The sequence below is a fragment of the Leptosomus discolor genome, chromosome 1 (genome assembly GCF_034619465.1).
Source record: "Leptosomus discolor isolate bLepDis1 chromosome 1, bLepDis1.hap2, whole genome shotgun sequence".
Classification (NCBI taxonomy): domain Eukaryota; kingdom Metazoa; phylum Chordata; class Aves; order Leptosomiformes; family Leptosomidae; genus Leptosomus; species Leptosomus discolor.
In genome coordinates, this window is record NC_141391.1 from 158,676,368 (window position 1) to 158,700,368 (window position 24,001).

Sequence of the window (24,001 nt, forward strand, 5' to 3'; positions counted from 1 at the left end):
CAGTTTGAAAATGACAGTGTCTCCTGTAATTCCTCCCAATAATTTAAATTGGAAATGGGGTTATTCACACCCTCTAAGCAACTGCTGCAAACTATTGCAATGTGCTGTTAAATAATTGCTAAATAATGGTAACTTCAGCAGTCACCAGAGTCTCTAAAGTGATTTTGCACATGTTTAGGTGAAAGACGCTGTATCAGTGCAAGGCTGTAATTCACATTAACAAGGAAGGGGGTTGGACATTGTTTAAACTCCTTCTTAGAACTATTTTTTTCCCAAGAAGCCACCTGACAGTGCATTTTCATTTATTGGAACATCCTGCTTGAGGAAGTTTTGGGTAAATAAATGTAACTTGTCTTATTGTCTTTCTTTCACTAAAGTTTCCATGAGTTCAGTGAAGCCTCAGAACCACTAAGAACTTTGCACATCTTTACAATGCCTCTTCTGCCACAAGTAAGAAGCCACCTGGTATTGTGTGGACATTTAATTTTGCTCTCCTGGTTCTGCAATCCTTCAAAGAAAAAAGGAAGTGCTATTTCACCATGAGAATGACAATTACAAGGAAAATTTGGGAAGAGTCTTTCTTCTTTTGAAGGAATGTCCATACCTTCAGGCACCACAACGCTCATTAAAACCCAACACCATACTGCTTGACCTCCTCAAATTCCCAACTGATCCAGTGGAACTTTGAAGTGTGGAGAGATTTTAAAGTTGAGTTTATAGAGTTTAGGCTTTTGGATTAACCTTGATGAGCAGGAATTCATTGTGCAAGGACGGTGGGCCACAGAGATTATCTCACAGAAGGTACACAGATGTGTGTAAATGGCACAGTTGGAAGGGTTAATGACACAACTGTCAAAAGCACCTACATCTAGTATATTTCTCTAAATTGATCTAAGGTGGATCAAAATATAAAAGCCACTTCCTGGTGGGAATCTAGTGAACCATAAACCCACATCCTATCTGGAAAAATACTCTTGGAAAACAAAAAGATTGGCAATCGTGTGTATCAAAGCCTCACCCAGGTTATTTAGCTCCAGGGCTTGGAGATCACTTTGCAATATTAAATTTGGTTTTGTAAAAGCACTGCTCCAGTATTGCATTGTTCTGCCTGGATGTTACCTACTTAATGGTCCCTTTTTTGGAAGGGACTGTCCTAGAATTTATGACAGAACATGGTGGAATTGCTACAGAGGGAGGAAAGGAGTTCGCTAACATTTCTTCCCCATCCGTCTCCGATTTCTGAGTAATATTTATACTCCTGAAGGTAGAGGAACCTCCTGTTGTTGCCTTCTATTTATTGAAAGTAAGTTACCAGGGCCACCCTAATGGGTCAGTGGAGAGAGTAACACAGGAACACTCTTGCTCCCCACAGCCAGCTGGGCTTGGAATAGATGTGGCAGGGTGAGAAATGAATTACACTTTCCTACAATTAAGTGGCTGGTGATCAGGCAATTTTGGAGCCTTAAATGCATAATTCTAGCTTTCCCTGCTAGAAGAGCAGTTCACGGTAGTTACGGGGAGGGTTAACTTTGGAGGGGAGAAACAGCAAAGCAATTTTTTTTCAAGATGGAAAGCTTTTGGCAAAGAACTTTCCCAGACCCTGTGATCTCCAGGACTGTTGCCCCCTTCTTCAACACGCACAAACACCTTTTTTGGCACGTATTTTGGCCAGGGTCAGTTGAACAAGGGAGAGTTAGCACTCAGATTTCTGGGATCCCCCTGCCAAAAGCTAAGCTGTTAGGTAGTGCAACAGCAGCAGCGCAGGCTTCCCACTTCACCCTGCCAGTGACCTTCGCACAGACTTGGACATACCACCTTCCTCAGAGTGAGGAGCAATTCCCTCTCACACTGCTCGGTCCAGAAATTCATCTCAGCAAATACCACAAATCATGTCAGACCGAGCAGGACTATTAAAGCAGTGCTGTGCAGTGTGAACTGCTCTCCACAAGGGACTGGAGCAAGAGACTGCCTAACCCGCTTTGTTTAATTTTTTACTTAAACAATCCTGAAAGGGGAAGCTGCATTGCTACTCTGGAAATTACAACTTTAATCTCATTTGAACCACGCATTCCTCAGTTAAACTGCAGAAATAATTTAAGAATCGCCTCCCAAATAAGACATTTTTCAGCATTTACAACATTTCCTGGAAATATATTATTTCTGATGCTGTGAAGTAAAAGCAGGCTTATTAATTTAACCAGGCTAAAGTCTTCCAGTAGCCCAAATAAACTCTAATGTCAGGCTAATTACGCGCATTTCACTGGTTTTGCATTTTCACATTCCTCAAAGCAACAATACGCTACACCACTGGAACATCGACCTCTTCCAACTCAACCCCACAAACCATTTGCACATATTGCATTCATCGCTCACTCACACTGCGCTGCCCGTGGCAGGAATCAATAGTGCTTCGTTGAAAATAGAGCAAGCTTCGTCTCCCCTTAACAGTAACGCCTTCATCAAGTTTGCTTTAATGCGCATGCCACAGACCAGAGGTGCCAACATTCACTGGGTTGTTTAAACATCGTTTAGAGTTTTGCTGGGCAGATAAGAAGAATAACTTGGGTGTACAGTAAAACAAAGATATAGCTGTTTGTGCCAAACATTCAGTTTATGGCAATACTTCATAGGAATTATTTCCCATAACAACTGAACTGTCATATCCTACAACTACATCCCAGGCAACCTCCCAGCTGAGCTCACTATGGCTGCTGTCTGATGTGCTCTACATACAAACACCCAGAACTACCCAGATGTTCTCTATGTAAAACATTTGGTTTGAAACACGCAGCGCTTCTTTCCAAAAAGCCATTACATTTGTTTAATGGACTCACACAGTTCAACTAAAATATCCTGGAGCAGACATTTGACTGCAACTCTACTCTACAAGCCCCATCTGCAAAAAGAAAAAAAAAAAAAAAAAGAAAAAGTAAATGAGAATGCTTTACATGATTTATGCTGTCTTTATGATCAGCCAGTTCATAAAATACAAGCTCTGCTCTACAGACTATAACACAAATCGCTTTCAAGTGTATTGTTTAGTCCTTGCCTGTGTTAAACAAGTATTTCAATTGAAACAAAGGGCCGAACTCTACTCTTCAGTTTACAACAGTGTTAATGTAACTGAGAGCAGCATTTTACCCACGGACATCACAGGGGATGCAATTTTTTTGTTTTACGCTCGGAGTGAGTGAGTAATGACATCCAATAATGATAACCAGTTACATTCACGGCTGCAGAGTTTTCCTTTCATCCAAGAAAGGCTGGAAGGAGGTTAAAGTACAGCACGAAATCCTTTTCCCCGATGAATTCCTTGCGAGCAATGCACAACCCACAACGAGGCATTTCACAGGTCCCATTAGACCATGTTTTCATCATGAAACGCCAGACAGGATGGGAGAATACCTTTGTTTTACAGAAACAGAGAGGCGAGTAGAAAACTCTCAAATTCTACACAGAAAAAACCCCTGTTGTTGAAAAAGATGGCTAGTCTCTGGCCTGGATGCAGATGCACTGCACAGTCTAGCTGAAGGCCTTCATTCCTTCCAGGTTGTGAGGACACAACGGTGACCAAGTGGTACCAATTGGTGACCAACAGTGGTATGCAGTAGTGACCAGGATCCAAGACACAACGGCTTGCAGGCTTTTGAAAAATTGGCACCATACCGTCAAAGTGTTTCTACAGCCATGAAAGAAGACATTCACTTTATGAGCGATCTTCCTGAGATGGTTACACCCATACAAGGAACAGCTCAGCTCAGCGCAGTGCTGGAGCTGTGGTCGATCTTGGCCTCTCCCCATGGCTCCACCACAGACTTTCTGGGTGAACCTCAGGGAAACCAATCACCCCTTGGGCACCTGAAGCACAGCCATGACAACCGGCTCCTAGAGGACATGGAGCTTAAACCCACAGATCACCGTTTCGTTGTTTCACCTCAGTTCAGCACCCCAAAGAGAATAAACGTGACAAGGAAAGGAGCGTGAAGGACACTATGCCTCATGTACAAGCCTGGTTAAAAACTTGTCTTCACGAGAGGGCAACATGGACATCTCTCACTTGTATCCCCACATAGGTCAGCTAAGCCCATATTGCCTCCAGCAGGTATTTTACAGGCATTTTTATCTTGTGCTGGAGCACAGCTACCTCATGCTCCAGGCCGCATGGCGTTAAAGCATGGACCAGCTGGGAAGGTTGCCTTCTCCCCTCCTGTCCTCCCAAAGGCTTTTTTTTTCCTCCCATGCTGAAACAACAACCCACAGCATAGCCCTGCCAAAACCACTGCCAAGTACGGCACTGCACTGGGCATCCACAGGCGTCCCTGGCCACCTGAGGGACTGGCTGGCCTTTGCTCCTCCTTCCTGAGCTGAACTCCACTGCGGAAGCTATGAGATTTGATTTGTGCAGAATGCAATGGCAAAAATACACAAATAAATGACAGCTCCAAACACATACCTCAGGAGCTGTTTTTTAACAAATGCTTCGGCGTCTTCCCCTGTCAAACTTGCTTGCAAAAGACTTCATTTTTTCGCATCAATGACAAAAAACACAACAAAACACCGTTAAACAAAAAGGAACATTTGTTTAGTTAACACACGGCTCAAACAGGTATTTTTATCCAACCCTCATCACTACCTTTTGTGATCAAAAAAATATTCACACTCACTTTTAAAATGACACTCGTACCTCAAAGAAAGGGAGATATCATTCACCATCAAGTGCTTCATGGAGATTGGAAATTGTAGCAGAGATGAAATGCCTTTTTGTGTACAGGAAATGTGATATGGAGACTTCGAGATCTCCATTGACAGCAGGACCCGAATCTTTCTGATCTATCCACAAATTGCTAAATTTAGTCTCCAAACTTGGCATGGTATCTTTTCACAGGAACAATTTCTTTCTTTTCTTTTCCTTTTTTTTTTTTTTTTTAATAAGCCTAATATCCCTTAAATAGTGGTTTTATTCTAAGGCAGTAGTGCTCAAGCCCAAATATGCTGACTCAGCTCCTTGGCACAGCAAGACATTAGGATAATTGCAAGCCCCTCAAGCCGCCAGACCTCAGAGCAAAGACACTCAACTCCTCCAGCCTCTCTGCTTAACTCATCCCACACGCCGGCCGCCAGCCCAGGGTAGCCAAGGGGCTCCGGGATTGCCACAGGCTGACATCTCCCAGGAAGGCGAGGCAACAGGGTCAGGGTGGCCCATCAAACACCAATGCTTCATCACAGAGGCAGCCAGCCCCACGCAAGGTGCAGGAGACCCTCCCGCTCACCAGGCTGGCATCCCAGGGGACCCAACTGCAAAAGGCCTCAGGTACCATGCCGGAGGTGTGCCTGAGGTGAGGTGGGAAACGCCAACAGGGAGAGGGGAAGGCTGAGGAGGCACTCAGAAATTAACAGTTACATTGGTCGCACATTAACTGAAGCAACTTCATCTGTCTTCTTAATGCTTATAAATGACAAGGCCTGCATTTATTTTGTGATTTTGCAGTCGCCTACAACTGGCCAGGACAGTTTCGAACATGCCATCCATGCCAACCCCCTTTTCCCATAGCTACTGTGTGGCTAGGGTTTTTTTTTTTAAATTAAAGCAAGCATCCATTAAAGCATTTTATTGTTTTCCTCCATTGGCAAGAACAGATCCTGTAAAAAGTTCACACTTGAGCAAGACCCAGGACTTGCATCCCATCATGGGCCAGTGGCAGCTTTAAGGACTGATGTCTTGTAAAGCACCAGAGCTAGAAGCAAATCCCATCTGTCTTCGGAAAGTTAGGGAACACCAAGCATTTATACTATGCAATAGTTAAACAGACTGAATTGAGGGTTGGTCTATGGTCTTTAGTTCAAAATATTAAAAAAAAACTTGAGCTCAAACAAGAGTACTAAAACAGTGCAAGAGCAAGGTACAGCTACAACCTCGCCCCTCCACCCTCCCTGCTTTGCACCATACAGCAAAGGTTAGGGGAGGGCCTCTACATCTATTGAACATCTGGTATTTTTGGTGCAGGTCCAGTATGTTTAATGGGTATGGCCAGACACGGTACGCTCACGGAGTATCTCACCCAGCCCCCTAGTGTTCAAAGGTCTAGGATCCCCTAATTTATACAACGTACTATGCTGCCTGTGAAGACATGGTGATAAATATATTCTGTTTAAGAGCAGATACTTCTCAAATCATAACTTGCAGATGCTCATTGTCTTTCATGTGGGTAAGATAAATGAGAGGCATAGAGACTGATTTTGTAGCCAGGGAGTACAGGAAGCAACGGCAGGAGAACACTATTGAAAGCCTGGATACACTTATGGCTTTAATGAATTGGTCATCAAATATAACAACACACATATGCAGTTTTTACCTTGCTTTGTAGTTCACTCCCTGCCCCACCCCCAGCTATTCCTCATATATCTAGCAAAGTCAAAATTATTTTGAGTTTAGTTTATTAAATGGACACACATGGTACTCACATCTGCTGGAAGATATTTGAGGGAAATGCTGACAAGTATCATTTGCATATTTAGTCAGAGACCTTTTCATCTGAGACATTTCCTCTGACATACCAACTATCCCAAGTACATCCACCCATCAGGGCTAATGACAAGAGTTTTTTCTATAAAGCGTCTGGTGCATGCCTGAGTGATTTAGGGACAAATCCTGACTTAGGTAGGGGGCAAGAAGAGACAAGATCAATATTCTCTGTAGGTCAGAGATTCCCACACCAACACACCCATCACTGGTGGCATGCAAACCATCAAAACTGTATGCCAGAGCTGAGCACTGGCAGCAGCCTCCGCCCCTGACCAGGCCACAAACTGCTGAAGTTCTGTCCACTGTGCTCTGAGGAGTTGGCAGTTGCCACCACCATTTCTTGCCACACATGCTGTGAGCTCCCAAGCCCCGAGGCAAACCTGTGCTTCTGGCTTTGGAGCACCATCTAAGGGTGCAGCAGAAAACACACTGCTTAATCCCACTTTACACAGGAAAAGCATACAAGATGGCAATGAGGAGAACAACAGTGTCCTGCTGAGAGGAGCATGGCTGTACAGTAAGAGGAGATGCTTTGGCATCAGCATCCTGGTTCGTGTAGACAGAAGGTACATAACGGTGGTATGGGAGGCAGAGATCCGAACCAGTGAGATGCCCACATCAAAGCAAGGGTCAGCAGGCAATTTCTGAATCCCTGCTGTGTAAGCTTTGGAAACACGTCCCATATGCTCTGCATTTGGATTACCATGGCTGTACACATGTTGACCTGCCAGCATTCAAGGCTGATATACCTGGAACTGGTTTTCAACCCACATTCGGCATTCTTCCTTGGCACTGTTGTGACCACCACATACCTCCTCCCAGTTCCTCACTCCAGCAAAGACTCTCCAGTTATTTATTTACCAGACAAAACACAGACTAACTACGATTACAGTTCTGTAAAGAATAAACAATTGCTCACAAGAACTGCACATTCCACACGGTTTTATTCAACATGTATGACCCCAAACTACAATATATGCAATAATTGTCTCCACATGGCAAATCCACATTGCGGTTCTTAAAAAATAATAATAATTTTTAGAACACATGCCACCAAAAAACACAGTACATTTTAGCCATATCTAATGAAAGACTTTGTACAATCAATTTCCATTCTGTTGGGCTCTCTAGCACATGGTGCTGTGAAACCATTTGTAATAAGGCTTAGGCATTTTACAGCGTTTTTAGCTGAAGGCTGCATTATAAACATTGGGTCAAACTCTGTTGTGAATTTCACATTTAGAAGGATCACACTAGGTATGTATCAAGACAAAATGTGCCCCCTTAATTAGTCTAGCTTCCCTATATTAAGTAGTATCCCTTCAGGAAGGGATACGCTGAGACACAGGCAAGTTAATTGACCTGCCCAAAATTGTTCAATCCAATGGATGGACAGAGAAGCAACAGTCTCTTGGAAACTTTTAATTTCTTCACATGTAAGACAGTCCAACATCATTGAAGGAATACCACTTGATGTCCAGTCAAAGCTCAGAAAGAACATGCTGCTCTTTAATTTGGTAAAAGATTTTACAAGCCAACGTATTCAGATGACCCCTTACTGGCTACTCATTAATTCAGACTTTCATACCACTGAACCATACTCCCCTGAGCAAATCTGCTTCTCCAACAAGAATTCTCAGTACAGAAAACAAGTATTTTGTACTAATGCCTTTCCCCTAACGACCCACATGCTGTAATGAGTTATTTCTGTCTTGCAGCCCTTGATATTCAGGTCTTCTTTGGCATTTAAGTTACACAAGTGTTTATGTGAAGACTGTAGTAATTTTATACAACCAAGTAGTAACTCCTATTGTAATAAGCCCACAATATTCACTATGAATTACATCAGATTAAATCCAGTGGTTTTTTCTTTTTCCCTTTTTTTTATTTTATCTTTTAAACTAGAGTCTCAGAACACATCTAATAATTAAGGGTGGAACAAATAACAAATTAAGAGCAAAACTATCTTCAAGCCCATATACCCTTTCTAACTTCTATTCATTCCAGATCTAAAATTTCCATGCATGCTTTGGTACAATTTTTACAGAGGATGACCTGAGTTTCACTAACATGCCTTCACCACCATGAAAACATCATCCAGATTTAGTCACATTACGAGTCCCCAAAAGAACTCAGTTCACACATCTTAAATAAATAAATAAGGTTTTGGCAATCCATTTTGCAAGAATCTTTCTTCCACTGGGGAACCTCTGGCCCCACAGAAGCGTTGCATGGCAGGAGAGGTGTATGCAGCACCCACCACAGGCTGCACAGATTCTGCTGGCAGCTACCAGCTTGGAAGCAGGGAGCAAGGCAGCGCCATCTGAGCGGGTCACAGCGCTGGCATGCAGAACAAAGCAAGAGGCAGCAGCGCAAGTGCAGTACAAAAGGGCCAGGAATGGAGACCGAAGCTGAACGTCACACAGGGGCAAAAGGAGAGCCAGGAGGCAAGAGAGACTGAGCTCCGCAGGAGGCGGCTGTCATCCACAGGACCCCGATGTTAACATACTCTACATGTCTGGAAAAATCAGGTATTAGGTTCAAAACAAGGCATTCAAAACTAGCTGATGCTTCTGATGATTTTGGCTGTAATGGGCAAGTTTTTCTTTCTCATGTATAAAACAGGGTAGTGATACAAGCCATTGTTACTATTATTCAAGTGTATTATCATAGCTGTGGAAGCCACATTCACGAATCAGGATCCTGCTGTGCAAAGTACTGTACAAGCACTTCACATCACAGCAGTGTTGTGTAGATACTTCCACCGGTGTCTGCAATAAAGGAAGATATCTTAATAAGAACAACAAAGAACCTCAAAGAAAAAATAAACAGTTCTGTGTCAGATTTGGACATTATCCTGCAGAAGAGGCACGCTGAGCAATCAAGATAAAAATCAATATTAAATAGTGGCCCAGGTGCAAACTGAAGCAGAAGTTCTCAGGAAAAAAAAATGGAAATCAAACATGCCACATGAGAGGGATACCAACGTTTTCTAAGACATCAGCAAAGCAGATGAGAGAATTGGGACAAGCGTCCCACCTGCCTTTCACTGTCCTCGACCACTGACCCACGAGCACGCTTTTATTTTGTTATTTGGAACCCTTAAAAACCACATGGCAAACAAGCAAACGGTTGTGGGGCCAACAAGGCCTTAATTACTGACATGACAGAGTTGTCATTGTTGGTATTCATGTTTTGGTTTTGTCACGATACAGAGTAATAAAATCAGCAATGTGAAGCTCCTCCTTCCATATAATCTGTTGCTGTTTCAGGGTTTCAAAAACCTTGTGCAACTCTCCAAAAGCATCACAAAGCAGTGCTGTTTCAAAGCAAAGATTTTCAGTGGAGTTGAAACTAAAAATATTTCTGTTGCTCTAAATTTTGGCGATTTTTTACAAGATTTTAATTTGGAAACCAATTTCAGTTGGCAATATCCTTCTACCTGCACTTCTATGCAAAAGAGATCAATAACATGCACTACCACACATAACATGCCTGCACAAATATGCACTGCACGCCTGTTTTCCATGTTGGGCTGCAGCTTGTCATCAATTCCCAAAATAATCAACTTTCTGGAGGAACGGCTGGAGGAGAATAGTGCTTCCTCCACCTGCTGGTGAGGAGGAAGAAAAGATGTCCTGGCTCTCAAGCAGAGAGAGAGGGGAGTCCGCTGCACCTACTCCCCATTGCCTCCCAAGTGCAGCCTAAGGAGGGAAAGGGAGAAAAGCTCCTGGCTTTTGCAAAGGGCAAAATCTGTCCCCAGGGCAGACGGTAAGGGAAAGGAAGCGCAGACAGGACAGGGTGCTTCAGGAGAGGTCCTAGCAACCAACCAGCAGCGTTAGCAAGCTCCAGGTCCAGCAGCAGCAGGGAGCAAAAGGCTCCCAGCAGAGCACCTCGCAGGCGGGCACCCACAGGGAGCTGCAAATCGGCCGGGGTATCGAACCCCTGGGTTAAACTCTGCTGGGAGTGCTCCAGGCAGCCTAACAGGGTTTACCTGGTGTCTTCCTTGTTTTAGAGAGCTACATGCTCTTTTACGAACATTAATTTAATTAATACATTTTTGTATCCAGGCATTGCTTTCTGTATAAAGTCAGGAAAAGCCAGATAACAAGACTGAAAACACCTAGTTGTAATTTAAAGTTGCATCATAAGGAGTATTTACTCCAGTGGAATAATTTATTCAAAGAACCCAGCAGCATCTCCCGTCTTCCTGCACCATGCCTGGGATCAGCCAGAGGCAGTCAATACACAGCTTATCTAAGGCTGACATAAGTGTAACTGTGGATTTCTTGGCTAACAAACATTGAATACATAACATGAACAAAAGCTCAGTTCTTTAGTTTAACATGTGCAAGATGACAAGTGGAGAAAACACCCACAGAAATGTCAACATGAGTGTTACTTCACAGGCTTGCGATATCATCTCTTCATCCTTGCACTTACTAACAGGTGCCTTAATTTAAAATATCATAAGTTACACAGTGTATACTGAGCCAGTACTAACGAAGGAAGTCTTGCTGGAAAAATTAAGCACCTCATACATCGTGTAGCGGGCAATATTTTAACCGCTTCATGCAGCATGCAATACTGTCTGTAGTCACTGTGGTAACTAATACACAAATTCACGTAAGTTGTTTCCAATAACAAACTAAATGTATCATACAATCTACCCTGGAGCTTTATGGCAGGAAGCTTTACGATCCCATTCCACTGAGTTAAGAGCAAAGATGAAGAAACTATAACAATGTGAATAAACCTGCAACCTGTTACCAAGTGCCAAATACTACTTTCATTCAAGTCAACACAAATCCTGGTATTGATTTCCAATGGCACAGGACTAAAGCACATCTGTACCTTGGACCGTACCATATTCTCACCTTGGACCGTACCATATTCTCACCTTGGTTTTACTTCATTAACTCAAATCTGCCAATTTCTATTTCACTCCTGAGCTCTCTATTTACACAGATGATGACAAATCCCAAGTTTGTGCTTCATATTAAAAGCCTGGCTAATCATGCAAATATCTTTATGAAGTGCCATACAGTTAAAGAGATTGTTAATGGACAAGAAGCGGAAAGGCCAGATAGGAGAATCGCTTGGACAAGGCTGATGACTGGGAACACAACACTGCTGCCAAGGTCCAGGTTCACAATCTGTTACCATACAGCTTCAAATACGTGCTTACCACTGAGTAAAGAAAAAGATGATTAGCTAAACCAGTAGCAGAACGGGAAGCAAACAGACTGGACTAGAGCGACCTTGGGACTCTCGCTACCTAGCTGCCAGTTGTGAGATGATTTACACTGGACATGGTGCAAGAGACAGTGCTGGCCATGTCGCTGGCTCTGTGCATCCCCCGCTGGGCACAGGGCAGCAGCCAGCCCAAACTGCTCACAAGCCCTGGCAACACTGCCTGCTAATAAGGACTGAAGAGAGGGAAGAGAAAGGAGGGGGGAAAAACTGAAACAAAACTCTGCCCCTCTCTGATCAGTCGCCCTGTTGGTGCTCTCTTCTCACTCACGGAATGCAATCGGTGTTCCCCGCAACAGCCAGACAAGGGAAGTGTCAGAAAACAAGAAGTCTTTTCCATTCACTTAGGTCTGGCTGGATTCCTGACAACTAGCTTTTCTTCTGTAAGCAGAGAGAATGTGGGTATTTTACATACACTCACAGATGTTAAAGTTCAAACAGACACATTACACCAGAACTCGCCTGCAGACTAGTTAATAATTATGAAGTGCCACACGCCAAGGCTTGTATTACTACAGTATAAAACTCACACCCTGGTAAGGATTTGTTTAGCTTCTACATACTAGCTGATAGAGCAAGTGTAACATTTTTATTGCATTTGAGATTGCATGGGTATTCTGTTTTACATCCTCTCCATTTCAAGATGGCATTAGCCGTATAAATTCAGTTCAGACAGTGTCATCTAGGTATCCTCAGCTGTATAGCTCAAGTGCTTGACAATTAGCAAAATATGGAAGGACCAGGTGTGTTGTTAATTTAAAGGAGGCACACATCTATGCTGCATCCTTTTGTCTGAGAGGGCCCTTCCCAAAACCAAATTTCATTAACAACAGTCACCTTTTTTTTTTTAATTGCTCAAGTCTTCTAAAAAAGGTGTTTTCAATGTATTTGCTTACATACTGCATTTTGCAACGCAACTCAAAAATAATCTACTTATAAAATAATAGTTAGTATATAACATAGCCCTGGAGCTTTTGTTAGCCTGAAATTGTAAAACAGCCAAGACAGCAAACTTTAAAAATCATGGACTGGGAGTGAGCATGTGCAGAGATGTCCATCTCTGGTTTCTCTTTAGCCAGCCTCCAAATGAGCTAATAAACTGAAAGCATACATGATACGACTCTACAACTTGGCTGAAACTGTCATTTTCACTGTCGACACAAAGATATTTAGTTGCAAAGTAGTTAAAGTATTAAAGCCATGGCATCTGCAATTTCATTTTCTGTTTTACAGTTTCTTCTGCCTGTGGGTTCGCATTCAACCTCCAGGCAACCGAAAGGGAAAGATAAATGAGACAAAACCTGTACTGTCACCAGGGAAATGTCTTGCTTTTAGATGAAGTCTAGTGAAAACTCAATTAGTCTACTGCATACGAAAAGGAGCATTAAGACATCTTTAGAAAAGCATCCATTTCTCTGGGCAATCTTTAATGCAACGCCTGCCTGTGAATAGTTACGTATTTCGGGGAAGGAAAAATGACAATAACTCTGACTAATGTGTACATTTCTTCAATTGCATTTCTGCGCCCTGCTGGAGAGCTGTACCACTGAGGAAACGCTGAAGCTGAGTTATTGCTGGACAACCTCCGGGCTGCTTGAAGTGTCGAGCCAGCCGGCACCGCTGAGCGGTGAAACGGGTCGTAAAAACCAATGGGGCTGGGCTGCAGTCCCTGCCATTTTTTTAGGTGTCAGCAAAGTTCAGGTCACAAAAGTATGACCGAATCACAGCATTTTTAACCAGAGAATAGACGTTTGCCCTTCTGACAGTACTTTGCGAGCAGCTTTGGTTAGCCGGGGGATGTGACAGGTTTTGCTAAATGGTGAATTTCCAGTGGGGAAAGAATAACTGTTCACAGTGGACCCGCATGTAAAAATAAAACAAAAACCGATAAGCCACCCTGGTTTTCCAGTAATAATGCACCCTTCTAAAATGCAACCATGTGTTACTGAAATACCACCAACACCCCATCCACCCCCCCACTCCCAGGAAAAAAAAAAAAAAAAAAAAATAACCACAAGTTTCTCTGTAGGATTTGCAGTGCAGACAAAGCCCTGGACCCGGGCGCCTTTAGGCGCGGGTGGGATGCTGACCAGCTCCCCGGTGCGGGAGCGGCCCCGGCCCCGCCGGGCTCCCACCTCACCGAGCCGCGCCAGCCCCGCACGGGGACGGGTCTCCCTCCCAGCGGGTCCCTGAGGGGGTGCACCCAGCCGGCTCCGCTCTGAAGTGGGTGCTGGAAAGAAAAACAATAGACTTATATACATATATAATCAAAAGGCAAAGAGAAGCCCCTCCGCCTGCCTTACCACTCTGCCAGAAAACCTCTCGATGGCCCGCTTGACTTTGCCATAGGTGCCTTTGCCCAAGGTCTCCTGCAGCTCGTAGCGATGCTTCAGATTGTGCTTGTGGTGATGCCGCTTCACCCCCTGCTGCTTCCTCGCCGCCGCCGTTACCTCCGGGGACGGAGCCTCCCCGAGCGGCTCCTCCATGGCCGCTGCTGCTGCTGCTGCTGCTGCCGCCACCGCCTCGCCGCCGCCGCCGCCGGCCGGTCCGGAGGAGCTGCGGGGCTGCGCGGGGCTGCTGCTGCCGCGGGCGGCCGCCTCGGCGTCCTCCATGCCCGGCGGCGGCGGGCGCGGGGTGTGAGCGCCCCGCCGGCCTCGCAGCCTCTGCCTCCGCCTCGGCCCCGCGCCCGCGCCGGCACCATGGGGCGCGGCGGGGCGGGGCGCGGCGCGGCGGGGCGGGGGGCGGTGGCGCCCCGCGCTCTCCTCCCCTTCCCCGCCGCCCGCCCCGGCGCCGGCACAGCCGTGGGCCGGCCCCTCCGCTCCGCCCCGGCCCGCCCCGACCCCACCGCCGCGGAGCCGGGCGGGGGCGGCTTCGCCGGCGACGGTGCTGGCGGCGGGGACCGCTGCCCCGCGGGCGGCCGAGCAGGGCCTTCCTTTGTGCGGTGAGGAGATGGGGCTCCACGGCCCCTCTCCCGGCCCGCTGGAAAGCGCCTCAGCGGGGCTGACCCCCGGCTCCGCGGCGGGGAGGGAGGGCGGCCTCGGGCCGGCCTCGCCCCGGGGCTGAAGCCCCCCGGCTTCTGCGGGGCCGGGCTGAGGCGAGGCCGAGGGCCGGCCCCGGCCCCGCGGGTCGGGCCTGCGCACCTGCCCAGACCCGGCATAAGCGTGGGCGTGCGGACGGCGGGCAGGGGCCCAGGCGAGCCTGCACCAAACTTAGGTCTGGAAGTTTTTTTCCAGAAAACGCCTGATTTTCCCTATTTGCCAAGCGGGCGAGGGTTTCCTGTAGAGTTTCCATGTAAGTGGATCTGGCAGAAAAACACAGGCACACCCAGCCGCTGCCTGTCCTTGGCATGGGCAGGTGCTGTTTGCCTGCTCCAGGAGGTTTTTGCCTGTGAGAAACCTTCCTGAGCCCAAGTCCTGCTGTGGTTGACGTGCAAACCCGCACCAAGATCTAGAGCTGAGGGACCCCTCACCACTGCTTTTGGGATCTTTGAAATATAAATGAATGCGTCGGGTTTACGCTGTTCTTCATTTTTAACAGAAGGTGGTTATTTCTTTCACAAAGATGACTTGAAAACTTAAACCAATGCAGACGTACAAATTGTTGCTCGGGTTAAGATGAATCAGATGTTTCCTTTAGAAAAGAAGCCATCCCCAAGCCTGTGGCCAGAGAAGGCAGATGGTCTCTTCTAGCAGAAATGGGAAATTTGCATGGGGTGGTGTGAGAGTCATGGCTTTTCATGTGAGCTTCTTTGCTTCATGTGAGAGTCCTGTCTCAGTGTCTCCTCCCCACTGACTGTCCTTAAGGTGGTGGTCACAACTGGGATTGTCTGCTCTGCAAGGGTAATGCACAGACCTTTTGAAACCCTGGGTTCAGCTTCGTGGTGTCAGCCATGCCAAAGCACAGAATTTTGGGAGTCAGTAACCCCATCCCTCCATCTTGCTGTGGGAATGTTAACACAGAAGTTGGTCTGTGTGCTCAGCCGATTGGACTGGCTGGCTCCTGCAGAGGCTCAGGTTTGTCAGAGGTAACTACCTCAGGAGCATCAAGGTGATGGGGTGATACCCAGGCACCAGCTTTGGTGAGGACTCTAGCTCACCGGGCCAGCATGTCAGGCTAGACTTCCCCAAGGGTTCTTCCTGAGATAGTGAACATGCTGCTATGAAGTTGCAGCCTTAGCCCCTCTGACTTGATGAACTTGCAAACACCAGTTTCTCTGTGATTACTATCTCCGCACCTTCATTTCAGGATCAGCAGAAGCACCCGACTGGCTCGAGGTGAGCCTGCCTAGGGCAGCACCCTGTTCCTGGCAGGAGCCAGCACCGCGCTGCACGGGTTGAAGAAGACGGGAAGAATCCTGCAGTGGTCAGAAGTAACACCTCCCACATTGCGTCCTTGATCTCTGGGAGCTTGATACTGGCTTAAGCCCTGGAGCATGAAATTTAACATCTCTTTCACAGAGTGCACCACAAACTGGCTATTCCAAACCAGAAGGGGTAAGGGAAGCCTCACTGTTACTATAAAAAAAAAGAGCGCCTTGTCCTCCTGTAGCCCCTTCCTTTATTTTAAATGTGGAAAGGACAAAAATCCTGTGGCCTTCTCTTTGTAAGAAATGAGACTACATTGGTAGCTTTCATGTTTTTGTTGTTTTATTTTAATGCTCTGAAGCATTATTGCATTCCCACCAGCTGGCACAGAACAAAGCAACGCCTGGGCTACCTGAACGTGCAGGAGAGGGAGATCTGCTACTGCATCTGGTGCCTTCAAGTGCCCACAGTTTGAAACCCACCTATGTAGCTCTTCTCAAACTGAGGGGGTGCCCCAAGAAACATCCACATGAGGGAACAAAGGGCAGATCTGCTGCGAATAGGGACTGGCACAGGGATGGGATGGGGATGCAGCAGCACCAAGAGGCAGGAGGGAGCTAGGAGAGGGGCTGGCGACACAGGGAACGGGAGAGGTGCCCTTGACTGCCGGGAGAAGTGAAAAATTGCCCTGGCATGTGTTCACCTCAGTGTAACTTCACTTAAATAGATTAAATCGCAGTCTCGATCTTGCTGAGTGCCAAGGGTACGGCAGTCTGTCAAGATGACAGTGACAACTGCCTGGTGGTTTTGCATGTCCAGTGCAAGCCCTAGTCCCACCAAAGATGAGAGCGGGCTCCGTCCTGCTCTGATCTGTGCCAGCTAACTGCGCACCGGACTGCATGAGCAGCGCAGAAATGGCTCGGTCCCCCCAGAGGCAGCAGGGAAGAGTGTCCAGCGATGGTCGTCTGTCTGGCAGCTCCCTTCAGGCTGGAACTCAGTACAGCCTTTATCCAGGTCCTTTATAGCTCTTGAATAGCCGACAAGCATGAATGCCAGTGAGGAAAACAGGTTTCATTATGTTATACTCATGAGCGTTCTTAATATTCCCAAAAATATTCTTTTGTAGCTGCTTGGAAGCATACATCACCAGTTCCATAAGGAAATATGTCATTAATCATTGCTGTGTATTGTGATTGGAGAGATATAAGGCACAATAAAATACCAGAAGCTCCAAAATGAAAAATGCCAATTATGTAATGGAGTAAGCACAGGTACTATGTAGCATTCATTAGAAATACCACTTCTCCTTTTAAATTTCCATGGTCTTAAATGTGAAGCCAGAGGGCATCAAGCAAGTCAAATACTTAAATTAAAACTGGACATTAGAAATTTTCTGTGATCATATGTAATAGCAATGGAAATTGAAAATAATTATAAATATATGATTGATTGTATCACCGACACACAGAGATATTTCCTTTTAATTTTTAGCATATTGTCAGGTTTGCAATCAGTATTATACTTGTATTACACTTGTCACTACAGCAATAAAAATCGCTAGGGCAAGTAGTAAACTACTGTCCTTCACAACAGGTATAACAATACCAAGAAGTAAAAACCACAGAGGGAAGGCGAGACAATGTTAGGATGGACACAGAAAATCTTAAATAACGACTCCTGTAGGCAGTTTGCATCATTCTAGCTGTTCATGCCCGTGTAAAACAGGCAGTGTTTCATTGTTTCTGAAATAAACATTTGGTGAGAATTTCAGCTCTCTGAGTTTATAGACACCACTAGGGAATTCTTCATTTCTGACAGTATTATTTTATGTAAATGCTTTTCCTTATTCATAAAAAGGAATTATCCTACCATTGAAACCAGCAGACTTCTGCTAGCCGGCCTCAGAGGAAATGGGATTAGGCTCCAATTTGCAAAACAGTATTGGAGGATATGTTGTACCAGATCTAAACTGTACAGATAATAACAGTAACAATACTAAAGCCCCTGGTTTCAGTAGGCTTACCTTCCTGAAGTCAGTGTGAGACGGAAAACAATCTTAAAAGATTGCAACATGTTAGCAATATAGAACTATCATAAAATTCAGTACATTTTTAGGATTAACTTTTGCTGTGAACTTTCAAAACGGCACAACTGATTTGTTATCTGGCATAGAGACGCTCAGCATAAAAACCCACTGGCTTGATAACTCGCAGTCAAATGTTTAGGTCTCCTCAGAAAGTCTGCAACACCTGTAATGAGATGTAAGATTCACAAAGCTGAGGTTAATCCATTCCATGTATTTGGTGGAGAAAAAAAAAACAAAAACCAACACTGGATTTCAAACGTACTTGCTACAAACCGTTATTTTACCAACGGAGGCCAAGTACTTTCTGTGCAACCGTTACGCATATTGCAGCTTAACTCGGTGAGATGGTGTCATACGTACACAGACTTTTTGCTCATAAGCGCTCTTCGGTGTTTGTGAGTGTTCAGCAGTGGTGTTACCACCCTTCCAAAGGTCAGTTCCAGGGGGCTGCTGGAGAGCTGGGATACCTTCTTTGGCTGTTCCCTACAGTGTGAGATAGAGGAAAGAGGAGAAATGAGTACTAAAGGGATTCCTGGATGCGACGGACCTGTATTCTCTGATATTGTGTTGTCTTGGGTTTCAGTCCTCTCTGCTGAGCTCTAGTCTGTATGTGAGGAAACACATGACCAGAGTTTTAAAGTCAACTGAGTTGCTTTGACAGCTCATGCTTGATGATCAAGCTAAGTACAGGTGTGCGCATCTGCTGGACTGAGCTGAGGTGCCCAGCACTGTCCAGTCTACAAATCTAAAGATGGCGTAACTGCAAATATTTGGAAGATGCTGGCAGGCAACACCAGAGGACATTCTCTCAGTTGAACTTTCTCCTCTGTGTAAGTACCTGCTGAGAGAGAGCTTTTTGGTCTGCTGAAGTGAAAGCATGTTAATGTGTTCCACTCAATGATAGGGATTATCCCTTAGAAAGAGGCTGCTGGCAGACGGCTGGCATCCATCTGTTTCCTGCAGCAGGTATCTGCATATTATCCGCCCTGGCAGATCAAATCCTTGAAATTGCATGCTTTATGAAAATTACAGGAGTCATATGAGTTCAGGATTAAGACTGTAATGCTGATTTTCTCTGTAGCGAGCTGTATAAAGAACCTTAGCTTGACAAGCAGCCGTCTTTTGAGGAGTGTCCTGTTTACATCCCACAGATGCCAGTTCACTATTAAAACAATACGTCAATCACGTAATGAATACCCACACCCTGGATCTGGATCCAGGGCCCAGATTCAGAGGATATAACTTCCATCTAAACTCATGTATCTCCTCTTGTTAGTTGGTTGCCTCTAGGCCTCTTGAGATGTCCACGCAATAGGAAATATAGAGACTTAGGTGGAGTTAAGCCCTCTGAATCTGGATCCTAGACCCGTTACAGAGCTTTACTGGCAATGAAGAAACTGAGGAATACTTGTAAGTCTGTTAGGAGGGGACTATGAAATTTAGGCTGGTGTTCTTTGTAAGAGTATAAGGCTTTCAATAGAAGAGGAGCTGTATATCCATAAAACATCTTTTAACATTCCATTTCCAAGCCTCAAGCCTTTGCTTCAGTGGCTTTCACTGAGAATTTAGACAATAAACGTGTTATCATTTTTTCCTGTAATACTGGTTATTTCTTCTACTGCTTGTTATGTTTTATTGGAATATCTATAACATAGAGGATACCAATTGCCTACTGAATTTACATCTCCAGATCTAAAAATTCATTTACATATTTACATTTTGCATATGTATGCCTGTATGCTTTTGTCACACGATTTTATCCATGTAAAATCCGCTTTTCTACACTCAACAGTTCCTGCATGATACCCGAACTGCTCACTGCTATTGCTAAACTGAGGCACTCAACACCACTCAACACCACTGAGAAGTGAGGAGAAACAACCCAAACTGCATAGTAGAGAAAACTGAAATGTAGGGGCTGAGGCTCACGGTCTCTTCTGTTGCAGCGTTTCCAGAAGGACTGAGCACACACAATTCCTTCTGTTACTTTCCTGTTTCTCATTCCAGGTTGCTCGAAGCTCCATCCAACCTGGTCTTGGATGCTCCATCCCTGGCAGTGTTCAAGGCCAGGCTGGATGGAGCCTTGAGCAACCTGGTCTAGTGGGAGGTGCCCCTGCCCGTGGCAGGGGGGTTGGAACTGGATGGTCTTTGATGTCCCTTCCAGCCCAAAAGCATTCTATGGTTCTATGATCCAGCTTAGATTCTATGATTCAACTTAGATATTCTTTCAGTAAAACTATGTGACGGTGTGTTTATTTTGTTATTTATATATTATTTTTATTAAATAAATGAGCCATACAATCCAAACTGCCAGCCCCCTTCCTCCCCCTGCATATTAATCCTTTTGGGATTAAAGTCCACGTACATCAGCAGGCTGTGATAAGGAAAACCAACATTGCAGCTTTCATCATCGTGAGCAGGGAGTTGCGGTGGGCTACGGTTGCTGGATTGCACATCTCACCAATGCAAACTGCAAAACAGAAGTGAAAAAAGTAATTAAGTCACTCTCCCCTCCTCTCATCACTTCCCTTCTCTGCCTTTGGTTGCCTCCCTTCCGCCGCCTTTGTTTTTTCGCCCTTACTTTGAGAGGCTGACTGCCTGCATCACTTTCAACCATCAGCACGTTAGGCCATGTGCAGGCAGCCAGATCTCCACCTGGCCGATTTTGCCCACCAACAGCTCCCACAGGTGGAACAACTGCTCTTGGCGTAGCTTATACACACACGGCTTCTTGGAAGCATCACCGAAAGCGGCCGCCCCCCCCAGCCACCATTTCGCAATGCCTCCAGCCCCAACTCCTCCAGCACAACAGCACATGCAAGTGAGGTGTCTTAACTTTGTTTTTTGGCACTGCAACCCCAAGCCCTTAGCCAGTAAACAAGGGCAGACTTCGGTGGTGCTTGTAGGTTGTGGCGGAAAAGGGTGGAGCTGTGCAGCCGCCGGTTGGGTTGGGGCCGGGAGGCAGCTGGAGCAGAGAAGGGGGGCAAGTGAAATGCAGTTGAGGTGCTGACGGGCTCATGGGCATCCTGCCAGGGGCTGCCAGCCCGCGCAGGGCAGCTGCGCACTGCAGGGGCCTTCGCTCGGAGACGTTTGTACGGGAACATAATGGGGAAGTGTGAACTTTTGCCATTGTGACCCCTTCATCCTGGATGACTCACAGATGAGATGGGGCAGATACGTCCCTCCAGGACTCTGGGATTTCCTGCCCAGTCCAATCACATGGAGATATCACAGCCACTGGGTAGATCCTACAAGGAGCAGCGTTTTAGCCTCCGTTGTGGCTTTTGTGTGGCATTCATTGCGCTGATGCCTGTCATGAAGAAAACCAAAAGTATGTTTTGCACAAGATGTTTGTTTTAATGTTGAGGTCTGTGGATCTGTCTAGATTGTATCGCTCTTTTCACGCAGCTAGCGGATGCATAACCAGTTTTCTTGGAAATACAACAATAAGGCTACTCCAATAATACAGGGGGTAAAAAAGACATATATTCTTTTTCTTAAATTTATGTATTTTTTAGAGTGAAGAAGGTTAAGCACAAGATGTTATGCTAAAACTCATGCTGCATGTGGCATCAATGAGTTACTGGACGTTCATGCCTCTGGTTGCACTCATCTATACCAGTGTTTCCCCAAGACTGCCACTGACCATAAGATATTTGGGATAATGACAGCAAATCCTGCCCAGTTACCCCACGACACTTAGAACATAACATTTACCATGTTACAATAGATATATAACGTACCTCATCAGAAAGAAGAGCATTCATTATATTTGACTGATAACACACATCACTTCCCCGGGTACAGCCCTGCCTTGGCAGGGCAGGTATGCTGTTCAAGTCTAGAGGAGAAAAGGGCACTGTGTGCCACCTTGTGCCTGTTAGGAGACAAATCTGTGGGGAACAGATGGCAACGTGGCTCTCTATTCCCTCTTTCCCACATGTGCTGCAGGCTGGCCGGCAGCCTCCTTCCCTCCATAGACAAAGGGGAGCAAGGGCTGAATTGTGCCATCCAGAAATGCAGCCCTTTCACCTCCTGGGGATGTTTTGGGGAACGGTGGGGAGCTCCACCCCTTGCCACGGGCTCCACACTATGGACGCAACCTGGCCCTGAAAAATCGTCTCCTGCTCCACACCTCCCTCTAAATTCCCACTGAAATACTGGGATTCAGCATAGTGTGCATCATGGCTTCATAGCCGTAAGACTGGCTGTGTTTTTCCTCTACTGCTCATTAGTTTGTCAAAGTCGAAACAATACTGAATTAGAAAATAGATTCAGCACGGAGGCTGCCAGCTTCCTTTAGCTTTATTTTGTTTACTTTTAATTTGTCTGCAGCCACTTCCTGGCTTTAAAAAATAGTGTTGTCTATGACTTGTAAATAAAATTAGGTCAAATAATAAAAACTCTTAATGGCAATATAATCATTTTATGGCAAGTGATTAGAAAGATGTAAACAGAATATTATGACTTTAGGATGTGTACCAACGATACAGCATGCCTTTCACAGGAAAAGGACGTACCCAGAAATCTGGGGCAGCAAACTACAAAGAGCAGTTAAGTGGAAAATTAATCTGTTTGCATATAGACGCCCAAGAACCAAATAAAATTTTCTATTAGATCCCATCCTTTATGCCTGTTTGCTAGCAGAGAGAACTCTTTAAATCAATAGCAAATTGGTTAAGCGACAAACTTGATCAAAGCCTCATTATGCATGAAAATTTCATTTCGCTGGCTAGGGAATTGCGAGGGGGAAGGTTTCATGGCTCTCTGTGTTTCCTTTGTGCTTCTCGTGCAGTACAAAGGGAATTGAAAATTTACGAAACCCCCATAGTGGGCATAGGGGAGCAGAGGACAACACCCTCTCGTGCGTTGGCGACCAGGAGGACAGTGACAGCCCCTCTGACACCAACGCTGTCCTCATTGCTGGGCCCACAGCAGGCTGAATGCCAGGACTGGGGTGGGGGAGTTTAGGTGTGGGGAAGAGATGTTCTTGCCATGCTAAGATGACAGGTTTTTTTCTTTAGAGCTGATGCTACTGGTCCACATGACAGCCACCCCTAGGCTCCTCCAGCCTGCACTGAGGCCACAGTCAGTCACAGTTCAACAACCTCAAAAAGACAATACAGATCTTAAGAGAAGATGCAGCCACAATCCTACAGGGAGAAGCAAGGCAACACATTGATGCCGCCAGCTTCTCTGTATCAATGCAAAGCGCACAACGCTTTGGGTAATGCTAACTGTAGGAAAGAGCTACCTTCCCCAGCAGGTCCACAGAGGCTTAAAGAGATGCCTCCCTCTCATCCATAAGCTATGTTGAATCAGAAAATTTGGCCGAGGGCCTAAAAACACTTTTAAACTTGTGTCTCCTTATCTCTCCTCCAGAACTAGAATACTCTTTCCTGCCTCCCAAGAATTATACAAAAATAAATCTTCTCGGATCTGCAGAATGCTTTGCTGACACTAATTGTGTTATAAGAAAGAAACGGATTTATTTTTAATGGAACAGGACACTCATTTCTAAAGAACATGTTTGAAGGTCTGTTACCAAGATGAAAAAAGTATTCAAATTTAATAAGAGGAGCAACGTGACCTCTGCATACTTCCCATTGCTTCAGCAAGGCCAAATCCTTCTCACTTTACCTCAGCTTGTGCTAATCTCTGTGAGGGCTCCATGCACAGGAGCCTTTGCTGGCACCAAAGCCTACGAAGACAACACCGGTTAGGCTGCCTAGAATCAATTAGATGCTGCTGCAAACCACCTGGAAATTACTAATCTTCTCCCTCCGCATTCATCCCCCCCTTGCCATGATACTGTCTGAAGTCTTCTGTCTCATC

The 24,001-nt window shown here is 45.6% G+C and overlaps 1 protein-coding gene across 1 annotated transcript in view; it reads right to left on the bottom strand.

Annotated features, from left to right (window-relative positions):
- The window catches only part of NUAK1 (NUAK family kinase 1), a 46,525-nt gene extending 32,137 nt beyond the window's left edge, over positions 1-14,388 (bottom strand). The window contains exon 1 of the mRNA XM_086468392.1: positions 14,080-14,388. Within this exon, the coding sequence (XP_086324518.1) occupies positions 14,080-14,388 (309 nt within the window). The remainder of the gene's footprint in view (positions 1-14,079) is intronic.
- Positions 14,389-24,001: the final 9,613 nt, after the last annotated feature.